Source organism: Pelodiscus sinensis, chromosome 11 (assembly GCF_052426305.1).
Source record: "Pelodiscus sinensis isolate ZL-2025 chromosome 11, ASM5242630v1, whole genome shotgun sequence".
Lineage (NCBI taxonomy): Eukaryota > Metazoa > Chordata > Testudines > Trionychidae > Pelodiscus > Pelodiscus sinensis.
Genome location: NC_143062.1, coordinates 7,187,595 through 7,201,235, shown reverse-complemented (window position 1 = coordinate 7,201,235; position 13,641 = coordinate 7,187,595). Strand labels below are relative to the sequence as shown.

At 56.1% G+C, this 13,641-nt stretch overlaps 1 protein-coding gene across 2 annotated transcripts in view; it reads left to right on the top strand.

Moving 5' to 3' along the window:
* CACNA2D2 (calcium voltage-gated channel auxiliary subunit alpha2delta 2) overlaps positions 1 to 13,641 on the top strand; it is a 413,205-nt gene that overhangs the window by 289,999 nt on the left and 109,565 nt on the right. For both annotated transcript variants that reach the window (XM_075939506.2, XM_075939507.2), the window contains exon 5: positions 11,680 to 11,724. In XM_075939506.2, coding sequence (XP_075795621.1) covers positions 11,680 to 11,724 — 45 coding nt within the window. The remainder of the gene's footprint in view (positions 1 to 11,679; positions 11,725 to 13,641) is intronic.

The window sequence follows — 13,641 nt, the reverse complement described above, 5'->3', positions numbered from 1 at the left end:
CTGGGCCGTGCTGCAGCCAGTGGAGGTCACCCACTGCCCAGCATAGCCACCAGCAAGGTACCAACACTACGTCACAGCAGGCAGTTGCATTTCCGAGGTGGGGGGGGTTGGTCTGTAGGGCAGCTGCGTAGAGCGGGGCACCTCCAGAAACCGGGGAGGAGGCTGCCTGTCTCCCCAGGAGGCTGGGGGTGCAGCCAGAAGGAGCAGGGTCACTAGGGGACTCTACCCCTCACCTTCCCCCCTCACCGAAGAGCTGGTGGAAACGGGGAAAGGCCCCTGTACTGCGCTGTGCTCAGTACCCCTCCCCTCTCCCCGCTCACTCCGTCCCACCGCGAAAACTATCCGGGATCGCAGGGTTTCCTGTGCTGACAAGGCGCCGCTTGGGTTGCCATAAACACGGGGCAGCGCAGAGGACAACGGAGGAGCCCCCGGTGCTGAAACAGGCAGCAAGTCTAAACATTTGCTTTTCTGGGGAGAAACAGCCTGTAGGGTTGTGCTTCTTCTGGTAGCAATAAATTATCGGAGTTCCTGCTCCCAGTAGGCAATCGTACCAGGGAGCTGCTCTCCACAAACCACCGGCCCATGGGGTGTGCGAAGCCAGATAAGCATCCCCCTTATGCCCAGACCTCCCCCCCATGCTCCTCACTCTCCCCCTTCCCCCGCCAAAACCCTGCTCCCCCGCTTGCTCCTACACCCTTCCTTGCTCCTGGCCACACCCTGCACCCTCCCTTCTGGCCAGACACCCTATCCAAGCCCCCTCCTGCCCCCTCCTTTGCTCCTGCACCTCCCCCTTGGCCAGACACCTACCCCCACCCTGCTCCTGTATCCACCGTTGCTCCTGCACCCCCCCTCCTGGCCACACCCTACACCCTCCCTTCCTCCTGCTCCTGCTCCCTCCCCCTGGGCAGACACCCTACTCCCAGCCTGCTTCTGCACCCCACCTGCCACCCAGACTCATAGACTCATAGACTTTAAGGTCAGAAGGGACCATTATGATCATCTAGTCTGACCCCCTGCACAGTGCAGGCCACAGAATATCACCCACCCCTCTTAGAATAATCCTCTCACCTATGTCTTAGATATTGAAGCCTTCAAATACTTTGAAGGCCCCAAGATGCAGAGAATCCTCCAGCTGTGATCTGTGCCCCATGCTACAGAGGAAGGCGAAAAACCTCCAGGGCCTCTGCCAATCTACCCTGGAGGAAAATTCCTTCCCGACCCCAAATATGGCGATCAGCTAAACCCTGAGCATGTGGGCAAGACTCATCAGCCAGACACCCAGGGTATGTCTACACTACCCTCCTAGTTCGAACTAGGAGGGTAATGTATGCATACCGCACTTGCTAATGAAGCCCGGGATTTGAATTTCCCGGGCTTCATTAGCATAAGCGGGGAGCCGCCATTTTTAAATCCCCGCTGCTTCGAACCCCGTGTAGCGCAGCTACACGGGGCTCGAACTAGGTAGTTCGGACTAGGGTGCCTATTCCGAACTACCGGTACTCCTCGTTTCACGAGGAGTAACGGTAGTTCGGAATAGGACCCTAGTCCGAACTACCTAGTTCGAGCCCCGTGTAGCCGCGCTACACGGGGTTCGAAGCAGCGGGGATTTAAAAATGGCGGCTCCCCGCTTATGCTAATGAAGCCCGGGAAATTCAAATCCCGGGCTTCATTAGCAAGTGCGGTATGCATACATTACCCCGCTAGTTCGAACTAGCGGGGTAGTGTAGACATACCCCCCGAAAGTTCTCTATAGTAACTCCTATCATCCCTCCATTGACCTATTTCCCACTGATAATGAATGGTCAATTAGTTACCAAGATCATGTTATCTCATCAAACCATCCCCTTATCATAGAACTGGAAGAGACATCAGAAGGTCATCAAGTCCAACCCCCTGCTCTAGGCAGGACTAATCCCATCAAAATCAATCTGGCCAGGGCTTTGTCAAGCTGGGACTTAAACACCTCTAGGGATGGAGACTCCACTACTTCCCTAGGTAACCCATTTCAGTGCTTCACCACCCTCCTAGTGAAATAGCTTTTCCTAATATCCAACCTGGACCTCTCCCACCACAACTTGAGACCATTGCTCCTTGTTCTGCCATCTGTCACTACTGAGAACAGCCTCTCTCCATCCTCTTTGGAACCTCCCTTCAGGAAGTTGAAGGCTGCTATCAAGTCCCCCCTCACTCTTCGCTTCTCCAGACTAAACAAACCCAGTTCCCTCAGCCTCTCCTTATAGGTCATATACTCCAGCCCCCTAATCATTTTGGTTGCCCTCCACGGGACCCTCTCCAATGTGTCCACATCCTTTTTGTAGTGGGGGGCCCAGAACAGGACACAATACTCCAGATGTGGCTTCACCAATGCCGAATAAAGGGGAATAATGACATCTCTGGATCTGCTGGCAATGCTCCTCCTAATGCAACCTAATATGCCATTAGCCTTCTTGGCTACAAGGACACACTGTTGACTCATATCCAGCTTCTCATCCACTGTAACTCCCAGGTCCCTTTCTGCAGAACTACTACTTAGCTGGTTGGTCCCCAGCTTGTATCTATGCTTGGGATTCTTCCGTCCCAAGTGCAGGACTCTACACTTGTCCTTGTTGAACCTCATCAGATTTCTTGTGGCCCAATCCTCCAATTTGTCTAAGTCATTCTGGACCCTATCTCTGCCCTTAAGTGTATCTACCTCTCCCCCCAGCTTAGTGTCATCCACAAACTTGCTGAGGGTGCAATCCACCCCCTCATCCAGGTCATTAATAAAGATATTGAACAAAACCGGTCCTAGAACCGAGCCTTGGGGCACTCTGCTAGAAACCGACCGCCATCCTGACATCGAGCCATTGATCACTACCCGCTGGGCCTGGCCTTCTAGCCATCTTTCTATCCATCTTACCGTCCATTTATCCAATCCACATTCCCTTAACTTGCTGGCAAGAATCTTGTGGGAGACCGTATCAAAAGCCTTGCTAAAGTCAAGGTATATAACATCCACTGACTTCCCCATGTCCACCGAGCCAGTTACCTCATCAGACCTTGCACCCTTACCCCTTCCTGCACCCCACCTCCCTCCCAGATCCTGCACCCCATCCCTGTCCCAGACCCTGAACCCCTCATTTTTGTCCCCACCCTAGAGCCTACGGGGGTCCACAAAATCCACTAACTGGAACCCCAGAAAAGTAAATCTGGCCTATGGAAAGCCCTGAACCTCAGTCCTCCCTGTCCCTTCCCCTCGTCCTGTGGGGCTGGCGCGCCAGAGGAGTGAGGCGTCTCAGCCGGGGGCAACATCAGTGAGGGGCGGGGATTTGGGGAGGAGTTCTTTTACTTCTCACTTGTGTGGTCCCCAGCTGATTTTTCTGTGGGTCAGTGGCCCCCGACCCAAAAAAGGTTCCCCCTTCCCCCCGCCATAAATAAAGAAAACATGGAAACCTTTGGTGCTGGACATAATATCTGTCTTTATTAAAATGAAGTTTGATAAACTAAGACATGAAAATTAAAACGTTTAATCTGTTTAATAGTTAAACCGTTCTCCCGAGCTGCAGCACCAGCAAAATGGCGCGGGCGTAATTATGTAATTAGCGGTGAGTTTCCATGAGCAACGGGTGGGCCGCAGAAAGGGCTGCAGTGACCCAGGTGGTCCAGGGCCAAAATGTTTGAGAACGGCTGCGCTGTGAGACTCGCAGAGGCTGCTGTGGCGCTGGAGATGCTGCTAGGTCGGCGAGAGAGAGAGGCTGCGAGCCTCAGGGGGTTTGGTAGCTGGAGGAACACTAGGAGGGCCCAGTTTTGGCAGGTGGCCAAGAGTAGGTCTACAGTGCGGCCAGGGGGCCTGATTGCAGCCTGAGGAGATGTACCCAGCTAGCGCTGGTCCTGGGGCAGCGAGCTAGCCGGGGAGCAATTGCCCAGCGCCCCGGGCAAGGTGAAACACACGTTGCTGCGGGGTCTGAGCTAGCTGGGTACGTCCCACCCAGGGTTACAGTGCAGCAGTGCCCCAGCAGCGCTCAGGGCCACTGTGACATCAGAGCAGCGTCCCAGCACCTGCAGGGCACAGGGACTGTCCTGGTCGGAATGGCAGCCCGAGGAGCCGCCAGGCACGCGGTGGGCAGGAGAGCAGGGGGAGGTCTGGCCAGGAAATGGAGACCTGTGGCGTGGGAGGGGGCAGAATGAAACAGAAGTGGGAGCAGCTGGAGCTTGCCGGGCAGGGTGCCTGGTCCGGGCGGGGTGGGAGTGTGTCTGGTCCAGGGAGGTTTGCGATCAGCTGAGAGCCAGGGCCTGTGCCCGACAGCTCGGTCCTAGCGCAGCGTCTTCAGACAGAGCAGTTCTCCTGCCGTGGGGGGCATGGTGCTCTCATCGCGCCCCGTCCTCTCCGGCTCAGCTCCACACCCGTCTACACGACAGCCTGGCCGTTCCCCTCCCGGTCACGGCACCGCTCTGCTCGGGAGCTTAGACGGGGCCTGCCCACACTGGGCCACCTGCTGGCTCTGGGCACGTGCCCCTTTCGGAAACACTCCATAGCCTACGCAGGGCTGGGCCCCCGGCTCAGCGGTCAGCAGAGGGCCAGCGGGGACTGGGGCAGGTGGCCTCCTGCCGGGCAGGAGCATGTGCATGGGGGCGCGGGCCTGTGTGCCCTGGTGCCAGGGAGACGCAGGGTTACATTGCAGAGCCATTCTTGCCAGCTTCCTCCTCCTTCCCCCCCTTGGGCTGGCCCCTGCTGGGCTCCTTCCTCCCTTGGCGGGCCGCTCTGACGTACACCTGGGTAATTAGCAGCCGAGGCCCCAGATGCCAGGCAGGCTGCTGTTTGTCATTCTCCTCCACGGCCGCCACAGGCGAGTCCCATGCGGGGCTAAATGGATTGCACACTGCGGAGAAGCTAAAAGTAGCTCGGAGGCACCCGAGGAGTCTGCTGCCTTCAGCTTAACCAGGTGGAGAAACGTGCCTTTCGTCTCTGCTGCCTGCCGCGTGGCTGGGAAGCCCTGGGCGGGTGAGCCAGGGGGCAGCACCGTGGGGCATCCGGGCAGGAGGAGAGGACAGCACGGGGCAGAGGGATGAGGGCATTCAGTGGAACAGACCTGTGATGGCAGCACACCATCCTAGGCAGGCGGCTTTGATGCAGAATTGGTTGCAGGCCACCTGGACCAGCTGTGATATCAGGAGGCCCCTCAGGGGGTCTCCTGCGTGGTGGGATCTTCCCAATGCAGCCTCACCCCCTAGAAAGGCTCCCAGGTGCAGCTCAGCTCTTCTCCCCCCATTGGCACAGGCTCGCCTCAACCGCGCGGCAGTGCCCGGACACAGGAGGGAGGCAACGGGCTCTTTCTCCCAGCTGGCTCAGTCCTGGAATGCCAGGGAACGGCTGACTGTACAACCGCAGCGCGGCCCCTTGGGCGTGGGCCTCGTTAGGTTACACCTGTTCGTGGCAAGGCCCCGCGCTCGTGGCGTCACGTACCATGTTCTCCACAGCTGTAAGTATACACGGGCGGCTCCTTGCCGGCCTTTGTCCCTTGTCGCACACATGGATTGCACCTCTGCGATGGGCCCAGAGATCAGCTGCGATCCACCCCAAGAGGAGCACTAGGAGCAGTCGAATTTGGGACTGACACCATTTCCAGCCTTGGTGGCAGCATTTGCTGGTGCTCAGCTATGGATCCCGGAGAATTGATTTGGCAGGTGTTTGGGCCAGTGCCGGCGTACCAAGGGGTGTTAGCGAAATCTGATCAACGCTTCCCGTGCCTATACGTGCTTGACCTTTGCGACTAGCGATGTGTGTTCTGGAAGGGGGCGTGTGCGCGCCCACCGATCCACTTCGCTCATGTCGATGGGTGCGCTCTGTTGTATCCTGCCCCGATTGATAGGGGCACCTGGTCATATGCCCACTTTTCCCAGAGTTATTTGCTACCTGACACCAGCCTTCTTACCGGCTCTTTAGATCAGGTTTTGTGGCGAGGCTGCGTTGCGCGGCTTCCAACTGCTGAGGGATTAACACATGACAAAAGGCATGGAGGCGGTCAATAGGGGATTATCACAGCCCAGACAATCAAGGAAATATTAAAGTGTAGCTCAGGATTACGAGAGGGGAAATGTTTTCATCACACAAAGCGGGGACGTCGCCAGATTGCTTCCGTAAGACATGTGAGAGGTTCTGAGACGACTGGAGAGGGAATAAATTGGAAAACAGTGGGTCAGAAATAAGAAGAAATGAACCCTCGCACCGAGGATCTGGGCCCCAAAATTCAGACTGAATTAAACGTGCTATAATCCTTCACTTTAGAAACATCTGGGAAATAACCCACTTCACCACCCCAGAGGAATTAGCTGACGTGCGGCACGGGAAGAGAATGCTGTTACCACGGCAGGTTGGAAGCAGGGAGGGGAAGAGGGGGATTAATAACAAGGAAAGGGAGAGAAAGCTGGAGTTTATTTTAGTGGGGGACATGGAATGGGAGAAGGCATTCCAGCCCTTGGTAGTTCCCACAGGGCTCTGCCCATGCGGTGTTACTAAGCCAAGGAAACCATTAATTCCGAAAAGTCCCTTACAATGAGCCCCAAGAGTTTTGATTCCAAAGCAGAGTTACTTTGTTAGCACCGAACTGTCCCATCTACCCTTTCAGATGCTATTTCTAGCCATTAAAAAGGCAGCAGGGGCTCCGCAATTGGTGCTGGCCAGATTAGGCAAAGTAGCTTCTTCCAGACACTGGCTCCCACCTCCAGCCACTTCAGAATGAGACGGGGCCAAGCGCCGGGAAACATTCCCTGGGCAGAGAATCATTTAGTCTCCGCTCCTGCAGATGGGAGACGTTCAGCGGACAAGCCTCCCCCTCAGTGCGTCTGGTTTTATGGCACCCACAAAAATCAGTGGCCAGGCTTTGTTTCAAAGGGGGGTAACTCAAAAGGGAGTGGATTTGGCTGGTGTTCTGGCCAGTGTACCAGGGGGTGCTAGTGAAAGTTGGTCCACCCTTCCTATTGCTGGGAGTGATCGGCCTTTGTGAATAGCGACGTGTGTTCTGGAAGGGGGCGTGTGCGCGCCACCAATCAATTCACTTGTGTGAGAGGGCGAGTCCTGTCGTATCTTGCCATGGTAGGGAGGGGCACCTGCCTGACTCCACATTCAGCCATTCTCGGCCTAGACGATCCAGCAGTAGAACAGATGCCCAGTCTGACGGCGATTCTGTGAAACCTTTCTGACCCAGCAAGGCAGATGCGCAGCACCCTGATCGCCTCGGCCCCCAGCCCTCACCTCCCGGCTCCACAATTAAAACTAAACACACCAAAAATAGTAAAAATCTGAAGCTGACTAACCAAACTGAAACACCCCAAGAAGTGCTTTCACCCCGAGAAGGGAGAGAGGCAGAGCCACCAGGAAGCCCTCTAGGGTTTCCACTACTCTGGAGAGTAGAACGCCAGAATTCCCAACACCTCGGCAATAGAGCTTGTTCCCATAACTCCGAGCAAACCAGCATGGCTGTTCTCTCAACCATCTACAGCTGAACCCTGGCTTCGTGAAGCCTTGAGACATTACTATACAGAGGAAAAATGCTGCTTTTAACCATCTTAATGTAAGCTCAGAAGCAGTTTCCTGACCTTGTCAAATATTTTCTAACTCTCCCTTTAGATTTGAGCAGTGTATGTTTAACGCAGCGCTTTACCGATTTGCTTTTCCCCCCCCTCTTTCTGCCTGATTGCGTACTTCCGATTCCAAATGCGGAGCAAGGCTCTCCGGGCTGTTCATAACTCTGAGGCTCTACTGGATTCTGTGTGGAAGGAGCCTAGAGAGCACGGTGATGGGTGGCAGGATGAAACCCAAAACTAGCTAGGGAAGTGGCTGGTTCTCAACATGGCTGAGCACCAGACACTATTACCAAAGTCAGCAAAGCCAGCACTTTTGAAAACCAGACCCCTCCCAATGCGCATTTAGCAAGCAGTCATTATTTAAAACTACTGACCCGTGGTCCCTCCTCCGGGCGCCTCCTGCTGGATGTGGCTGGGGTGCCGTTATTTATTGGACGTGTCAAGTTAGCACCTAGAAGTTCTGCTCATGGACCAGGACGTCAGTGTGCAAGGAGCTGCATATACAGAGCCAGTTTCAGACCCCATCTCCTGCGCAGATCATTAACCCTTCCTTCCCTGGCCTCGCGTGGACTTGTCTGCTCCGTCATTCTCGGGGCAAGGCTCGAACAGTGAGTTACTAGTCGTTGCGCGTTGTCTAAGCTGGAGAAGCCCTGTGTGGTACCCTCTCTGCCCCCCACACCTTTTGCCTGAGCCCCACAACGGGGATCCCAGCTCCACATGCTTTCTGCTGCCTCTGACCATACCAGCACAGGCTCAGTCGTCTTTTTCCAGAAGATCTCTCGGTTTGACTAGATGACTCGAATGTGCTGGGAAGCAGGGCGGGAGACAGTCGGCTCCTGACTCTGAATGCGCTCCGATCTGTGCTGAGGAAGGTGCATTTGATGGTGAACGTCAGAGATTAGCTTATGCCTTATGTGTTGTTTCTTTCTAAGCAGCTGCCAGACATCTCCCCATTGATTGTTCTTCTGCTCTCTGCCTACGTAATTTGCCCAGATCTCTTTAAGCTTCAGCGTGCTGTCAGCTTGGGTCTTAACGATCCAGGGAAGAGACAGGAAAGCGCTTTATCTGAGTAGGTTTTTCTCTAAGGACAACTCTAAAGAAGAGTTCGTCTCTTCCTGCTCCTTGCCTGCGTGCCTATTGACAGCAGCATGACAAGGGGGCTGGATTAGCTCCCCAGACGCAAACTCTTGCGCAATAAGGAAATCGTCTGTCTGGAGGGACTAGCGCCAGGGGATGTGTTGCAGGTGCTGGGGATAGTTGGTGTCCTAAGGGACCTGCGTCTCAGGTGTGCGGCCAGGTGGCGATGGCGTGCGGCCTAGGGACAGCTGCACAGTCACGGGAAGCCATGGGTCGGTTACAGGGGTGATGATGTAACTGTGGAGAGTTGTCAGCTGTAAAACATGCCCCATCAGACAGGGAGGGAAACTGTCTGACATCCATGCTGCGGTGGGACCTGAGCGAGCCAGGTGAAAGCTACACGTCTACACGCGTCTACACGCGCTGCAGACACACCCTGGGGCTGCTGTACCGCCAGCCCCAAAGAGCCGACAGACCATCTTTCAGAGGCTGTTGTGCAGGGGGAGTTAAAGACAAACCAGCCACCCCCCGGAAAGAGAGAGCTGTGAGCTGAGCACGGGGCCGAGGCTGCTGTGGATTTGTCTCTCGACAACCGCAACTGGCGTTTCACTCTTCCCAGTGCCCAGCGTGATGCCACAGGGCAGGGTGTCACCCAGCCGGCCTTCTGCCGATAGCCTTGGCCCCTTTAATTGCAGAAGATCTAACCCCCACCGGGCATCCTGCCTTCCTAAATTTCCTCCCTCACTTCCGCTTGGACATTTGACTTTCTTTTTCACTTCCTGTCCTAAACGGCTGGGCATTGTGGCCTCGTCTGACCGCTGCCAGGTTCCTCTCTGGAGGTGGCTGCAGTGGAGGAAGCCGTTCCTGTTTAGTGCACCCAAGCGTGTAAATGCCCAGCGTTGGCCGAGATTTCCCACAGCGATCCCTGACTTGGAGGCTGGTTTTCAGAGAGTGCTGCCCTGGGGGATTCACAGGCTGCAGACACCCTCTGGGCTCCCATCACAGCTGAGGGCGCAGTATTTGGCCCACCGTTTTATGGAACTAGGCCAGCGCACCAGCCCTTTGCCAATAGCCACGTCGGAACAGCCACCTTGGGTCAGCCACCATCTTTCCCAGGGTCCTGTCTGCCCGCAGTGGCCGAGGCCAGGCGCGCAGAGGGAGGGAACAGAACAGGGAATCATCAAGTGATCCTCTCGTCACCCATGCCCAGCTTCTGACAAACAGAGGCTAGGGACACCATCTCTGCCCATCCTGACTAACAGCCATTGATGGACCTACCCTCCATGAATTTATCTAGCTCCTTATTGAACCCTGTTAAAGTCCCGGACTTCACAACATCCTCTGGCGAGGAGTTCCACAGGTTGCGTGAAGAAATACTTCCTTTTGTTTGTTTTAAACTTGCCACCCCTAGTTCTTGTGTTACGAGAGAGAATAAATAACACTTCCTTACCCACTTTATCCGCACCCGTCATGATTTGATAGACCTCTATCATAGCCCCCCTTAGTTGTCTCCTTTCCAAGCTGAAAAGTCCCAGTCTTATTAATCACTGTTCATAGGGCTCCCATTCCAAACCCCTCCTCATTTTTGTTGCCCTTTTCTGCACTTTCCAATGCCAATATATCGCTTTTGAGACGAGACAACCACATCTGTATGCAGCATTCAAGATGTGGGCGTGCCGTGGATTTATAGAGAGACCAGAGGATATTCTCCGTCTTGGCCTTGATCCTGTTTTCTGTGGGGCTTACACTTCTCCATCCCAAGCGCCCGCACTGGCTGCAGGTGGAGATGCCCCCTCACTGGCTGTCGCCTGCAGCTTCCTCTGGATGGGAGCAGCTCGCTGACCATACGTTTGCGAGTGGAGCCCGTCAGCCGTACCTGCACGGCCGTGTATGTGCGTGTGGCCGGAGCCGTTTGCCGAGCCGGGCCCAGGCGACGCAATCCCAGGCTGGCGAAAGGGGACTGTGCTCCATGCAGGTTCCTTGCTTGTGCTGCTGTTCTCAGCACGGATCGTTTTTCCCTTGAAATAATACTAGGAATTCTCATCAGATCCCATTTGCACAAGCAACCCCCGGAGAGGCACCGCTGATTGAACGGCGCCCATGGTAGCCGGCGCGTGCCACCCCCACCGCTGCAGTCCTGCCTCCAGTCAAGAGGCTGCCTCTGCCCTTTCGTGACCCCTTGGGGTGGACTGGCACACTCTGCTTTGCCAGTATCGCTGCTCTCTGAACTGCCTCTCTCTTTCTGAATTTTATCAGTGGCCACAGGGCCCAGCACGCGGGACGGGGGAAGAGAGCAGGCCTGCCTGCGCAAATGCCTTTGAAATCCCCCAACTAACTGCACAGATTTCTCCCAGGGATTGGGGAAGTGGCTTTTGTACTTTTCAGGCTGTTTGTTTGCTCCTGCAGCTGGCAGGTAGGGCGGGCAGGCTTGTGACATTGCCGGTCTTCCCCCAGTACCACCACGACCACCTCTGCTAACAGGGACGCATTGCGACCAGCTGGTCGGAGCGCCCACAAGACACACGCTCTCGGTTACTCCCAGTGGTCCCCACAGGCGGCCCGCTCCTGTTCTTTGGGGGCAGTGACATCACAGCCCACCTTGGACAGGGCACTGTGATGTCCCCCAGGTTGTGCTGGGGAGCTGTGACGTCACAGCCCCGCCGGGATGATGTCGCTGCGGGTGCCACAGTGAGGCAGGGGGACAGGTGGCAGTGGGCCAGACGTACCCTCCACTCCACCAAGGCGGAGAGGGTGACGCAAGAGCCACAATTAACGCAGACCTTTGGAAACAGACAGAAGTAACGTGCAAGTGGAGGGAGGGAGGGGAAGCTGGGCCCGTCCGACCCTGCGATGGCTCCAGCCTAGGGTTTGTTTTAAAGCTCCTGTCTTGGCAATCTTCTTCTGAGCGGTGCTTTGTTTCCAGGTGCCTGGCCAGTGGGGAGGCCAGGGGTACGCATAGCCCCTGGGAGCATCTGGGTGGGGTGGGACTGCCAGCCAGCGCTGGGCCTAGCACTAACCAGAGCTCCCTTCTCTCTGCAGGAGGAGGATATTGAATACTACGACTCCAAGGCAGACACGGAATACGTGAGTACAATCCCCGCACCCTCCAGTAGCTACAGACGGGGGCAGGCCTGGTCTGACGTGCCTCTCTGCCCAGCACGCTCCCACAGTGTGCATGGAGCCTGGCAGCAGCTACCTGGAAAACCTAGCCCAGCTACCTCACCCGGGCTCAGAGCGATGCAGGGGTTTGGCCGCTAGAGACCTGGGAACACATGCCAAGTTCAGAGCTTCGCAGCTGGACTCCGCATGGCCTACTCCAGCCCCAGCCTCTCCCAGCAGGGGGCGCTGTGGGGCGGGGCAGGAGCACTGGTTGCGGGAACTCCCGCCTACTCCAGCCCCAGCCTCTCCCAGCAGGGGGCGCTGTAGGGAATGGGACATGAAAAGGGGTCAATATTATGACTTTGCTGAGGTGCTTTTTAGATTTTTAACACCGAAATCTAACAGGCTGGATTTGCTAACTCGATGTGTGTGACAGCCAGTGTTCGAATGGACTCGAATAGAAGAACCCCCTTGTATCCAGTCCAGGGAGCGTTAGCCTAACCCATTAACACTAGGTTCTTTGCGGGGCCCCTTTTACCTTGAACCGTATTTCTCAGATCAGCCCATTGGGTGATGCTGAACCCTTAGCAATGTATTAACTCCCCGAGAATCACACCCATGTGCAACCCACAGTTCAGCAGCCAATTGCAGACACACCCAGTGTCCGGATTATGTTCTGCACCTCCCAGAACTGCCTTGCAACAGTAGCCACAGAGTCGACTCCGCAGCTCTTCCAAGGATCAATGCAAATTACCAAGATTTCTTATGACATTTGCTTAGGCTCATCAGTTCTTTAGTACCTCACCCAGTTACTGCCCTTCCAGCATTTCTCCAGGGAGTCCAAATGTGCTGTCTGTAGGCACCTGTAAGAGCGTGGTCCCTGCTAGATGAATGGATTGGGGGTGAGGGGCAAGTTTAGAATATCAGAAGCAATTGCTAGAAGCTGTGGTTCCAGTCGCCCTGAGCCTAGTTGGCTTGGGTTTGCAAAGGGGAGCGTACTCAGCGCGAGTTGCCATCTGAAATAGGGTTACTTGGTGGCTCACTGGGAAGTGGAGACAGGACAACAGTGTTCCCTCTAATCTTTTCCATCCATGTGCGGAATACATTTTGGGATGTGCACGGAGACGTGTGAATGCGCACCACCGGGCGCCACACAAAGCTCTCTGTGGGTGCTCTGCTAATCAGCTGGGCAACCCGGGAATCTCGCCTCACAGGGGACACTTCTGAATATGTGTCCTCCGGTTGGTTGTGTATTCCACAACACTAGGAATGAAATCGCACCGCGTGTCTGGTTAGCCCTGCGACGTCAGGAGAATCCATTCCATACGGCTGCTACAGGCATCTGGTGCACTGCAGGGATTTGCTCAATTCTGGGGTCCCACATGGTGACCTCTCCCAATTCCTGGGCTCATTGGAGGGAGCCACTTGGATCCTGATGGCTAGCTGCCACACGAGGGCTCAGATTTCCCCTCTTTCGGTTTCTCTTCTATTGGAATCAGGGCCGGATTAAGGCATGGGCTAGCCGGGCATCTGCCTGGGACGCCAACCTATGGGGGGCGCCTGATGGCAGCAGTACGGGGTGCGCTGCCGCAGCTCCCAACAGCCACCCTGCAGCGGCCGCATGGGGCGAGGGCCACGTTAACCCCCGCAGCGCCGGCCAGCAGCACCCTTCCCCCCGCAGTCGCGGGGCCCTGCATGGCCAGGCTCGGCCTGCCCGGGCTGTGCGGCAGCAGCGGGCACGTGTGTCCTGCCACCGCCAGCTCCACGCGCCCTCCCCCACGTGGCGGGTGGGGGCGGGGCTGCACATGCACCCTCTCCCACATGCCAGCACAGGGGCGGGGCCGTGCATGCGCCCTCCCCCAACCCGGGGCGCAATTAAACTGTCTGCCCAGGGCGCTGGAA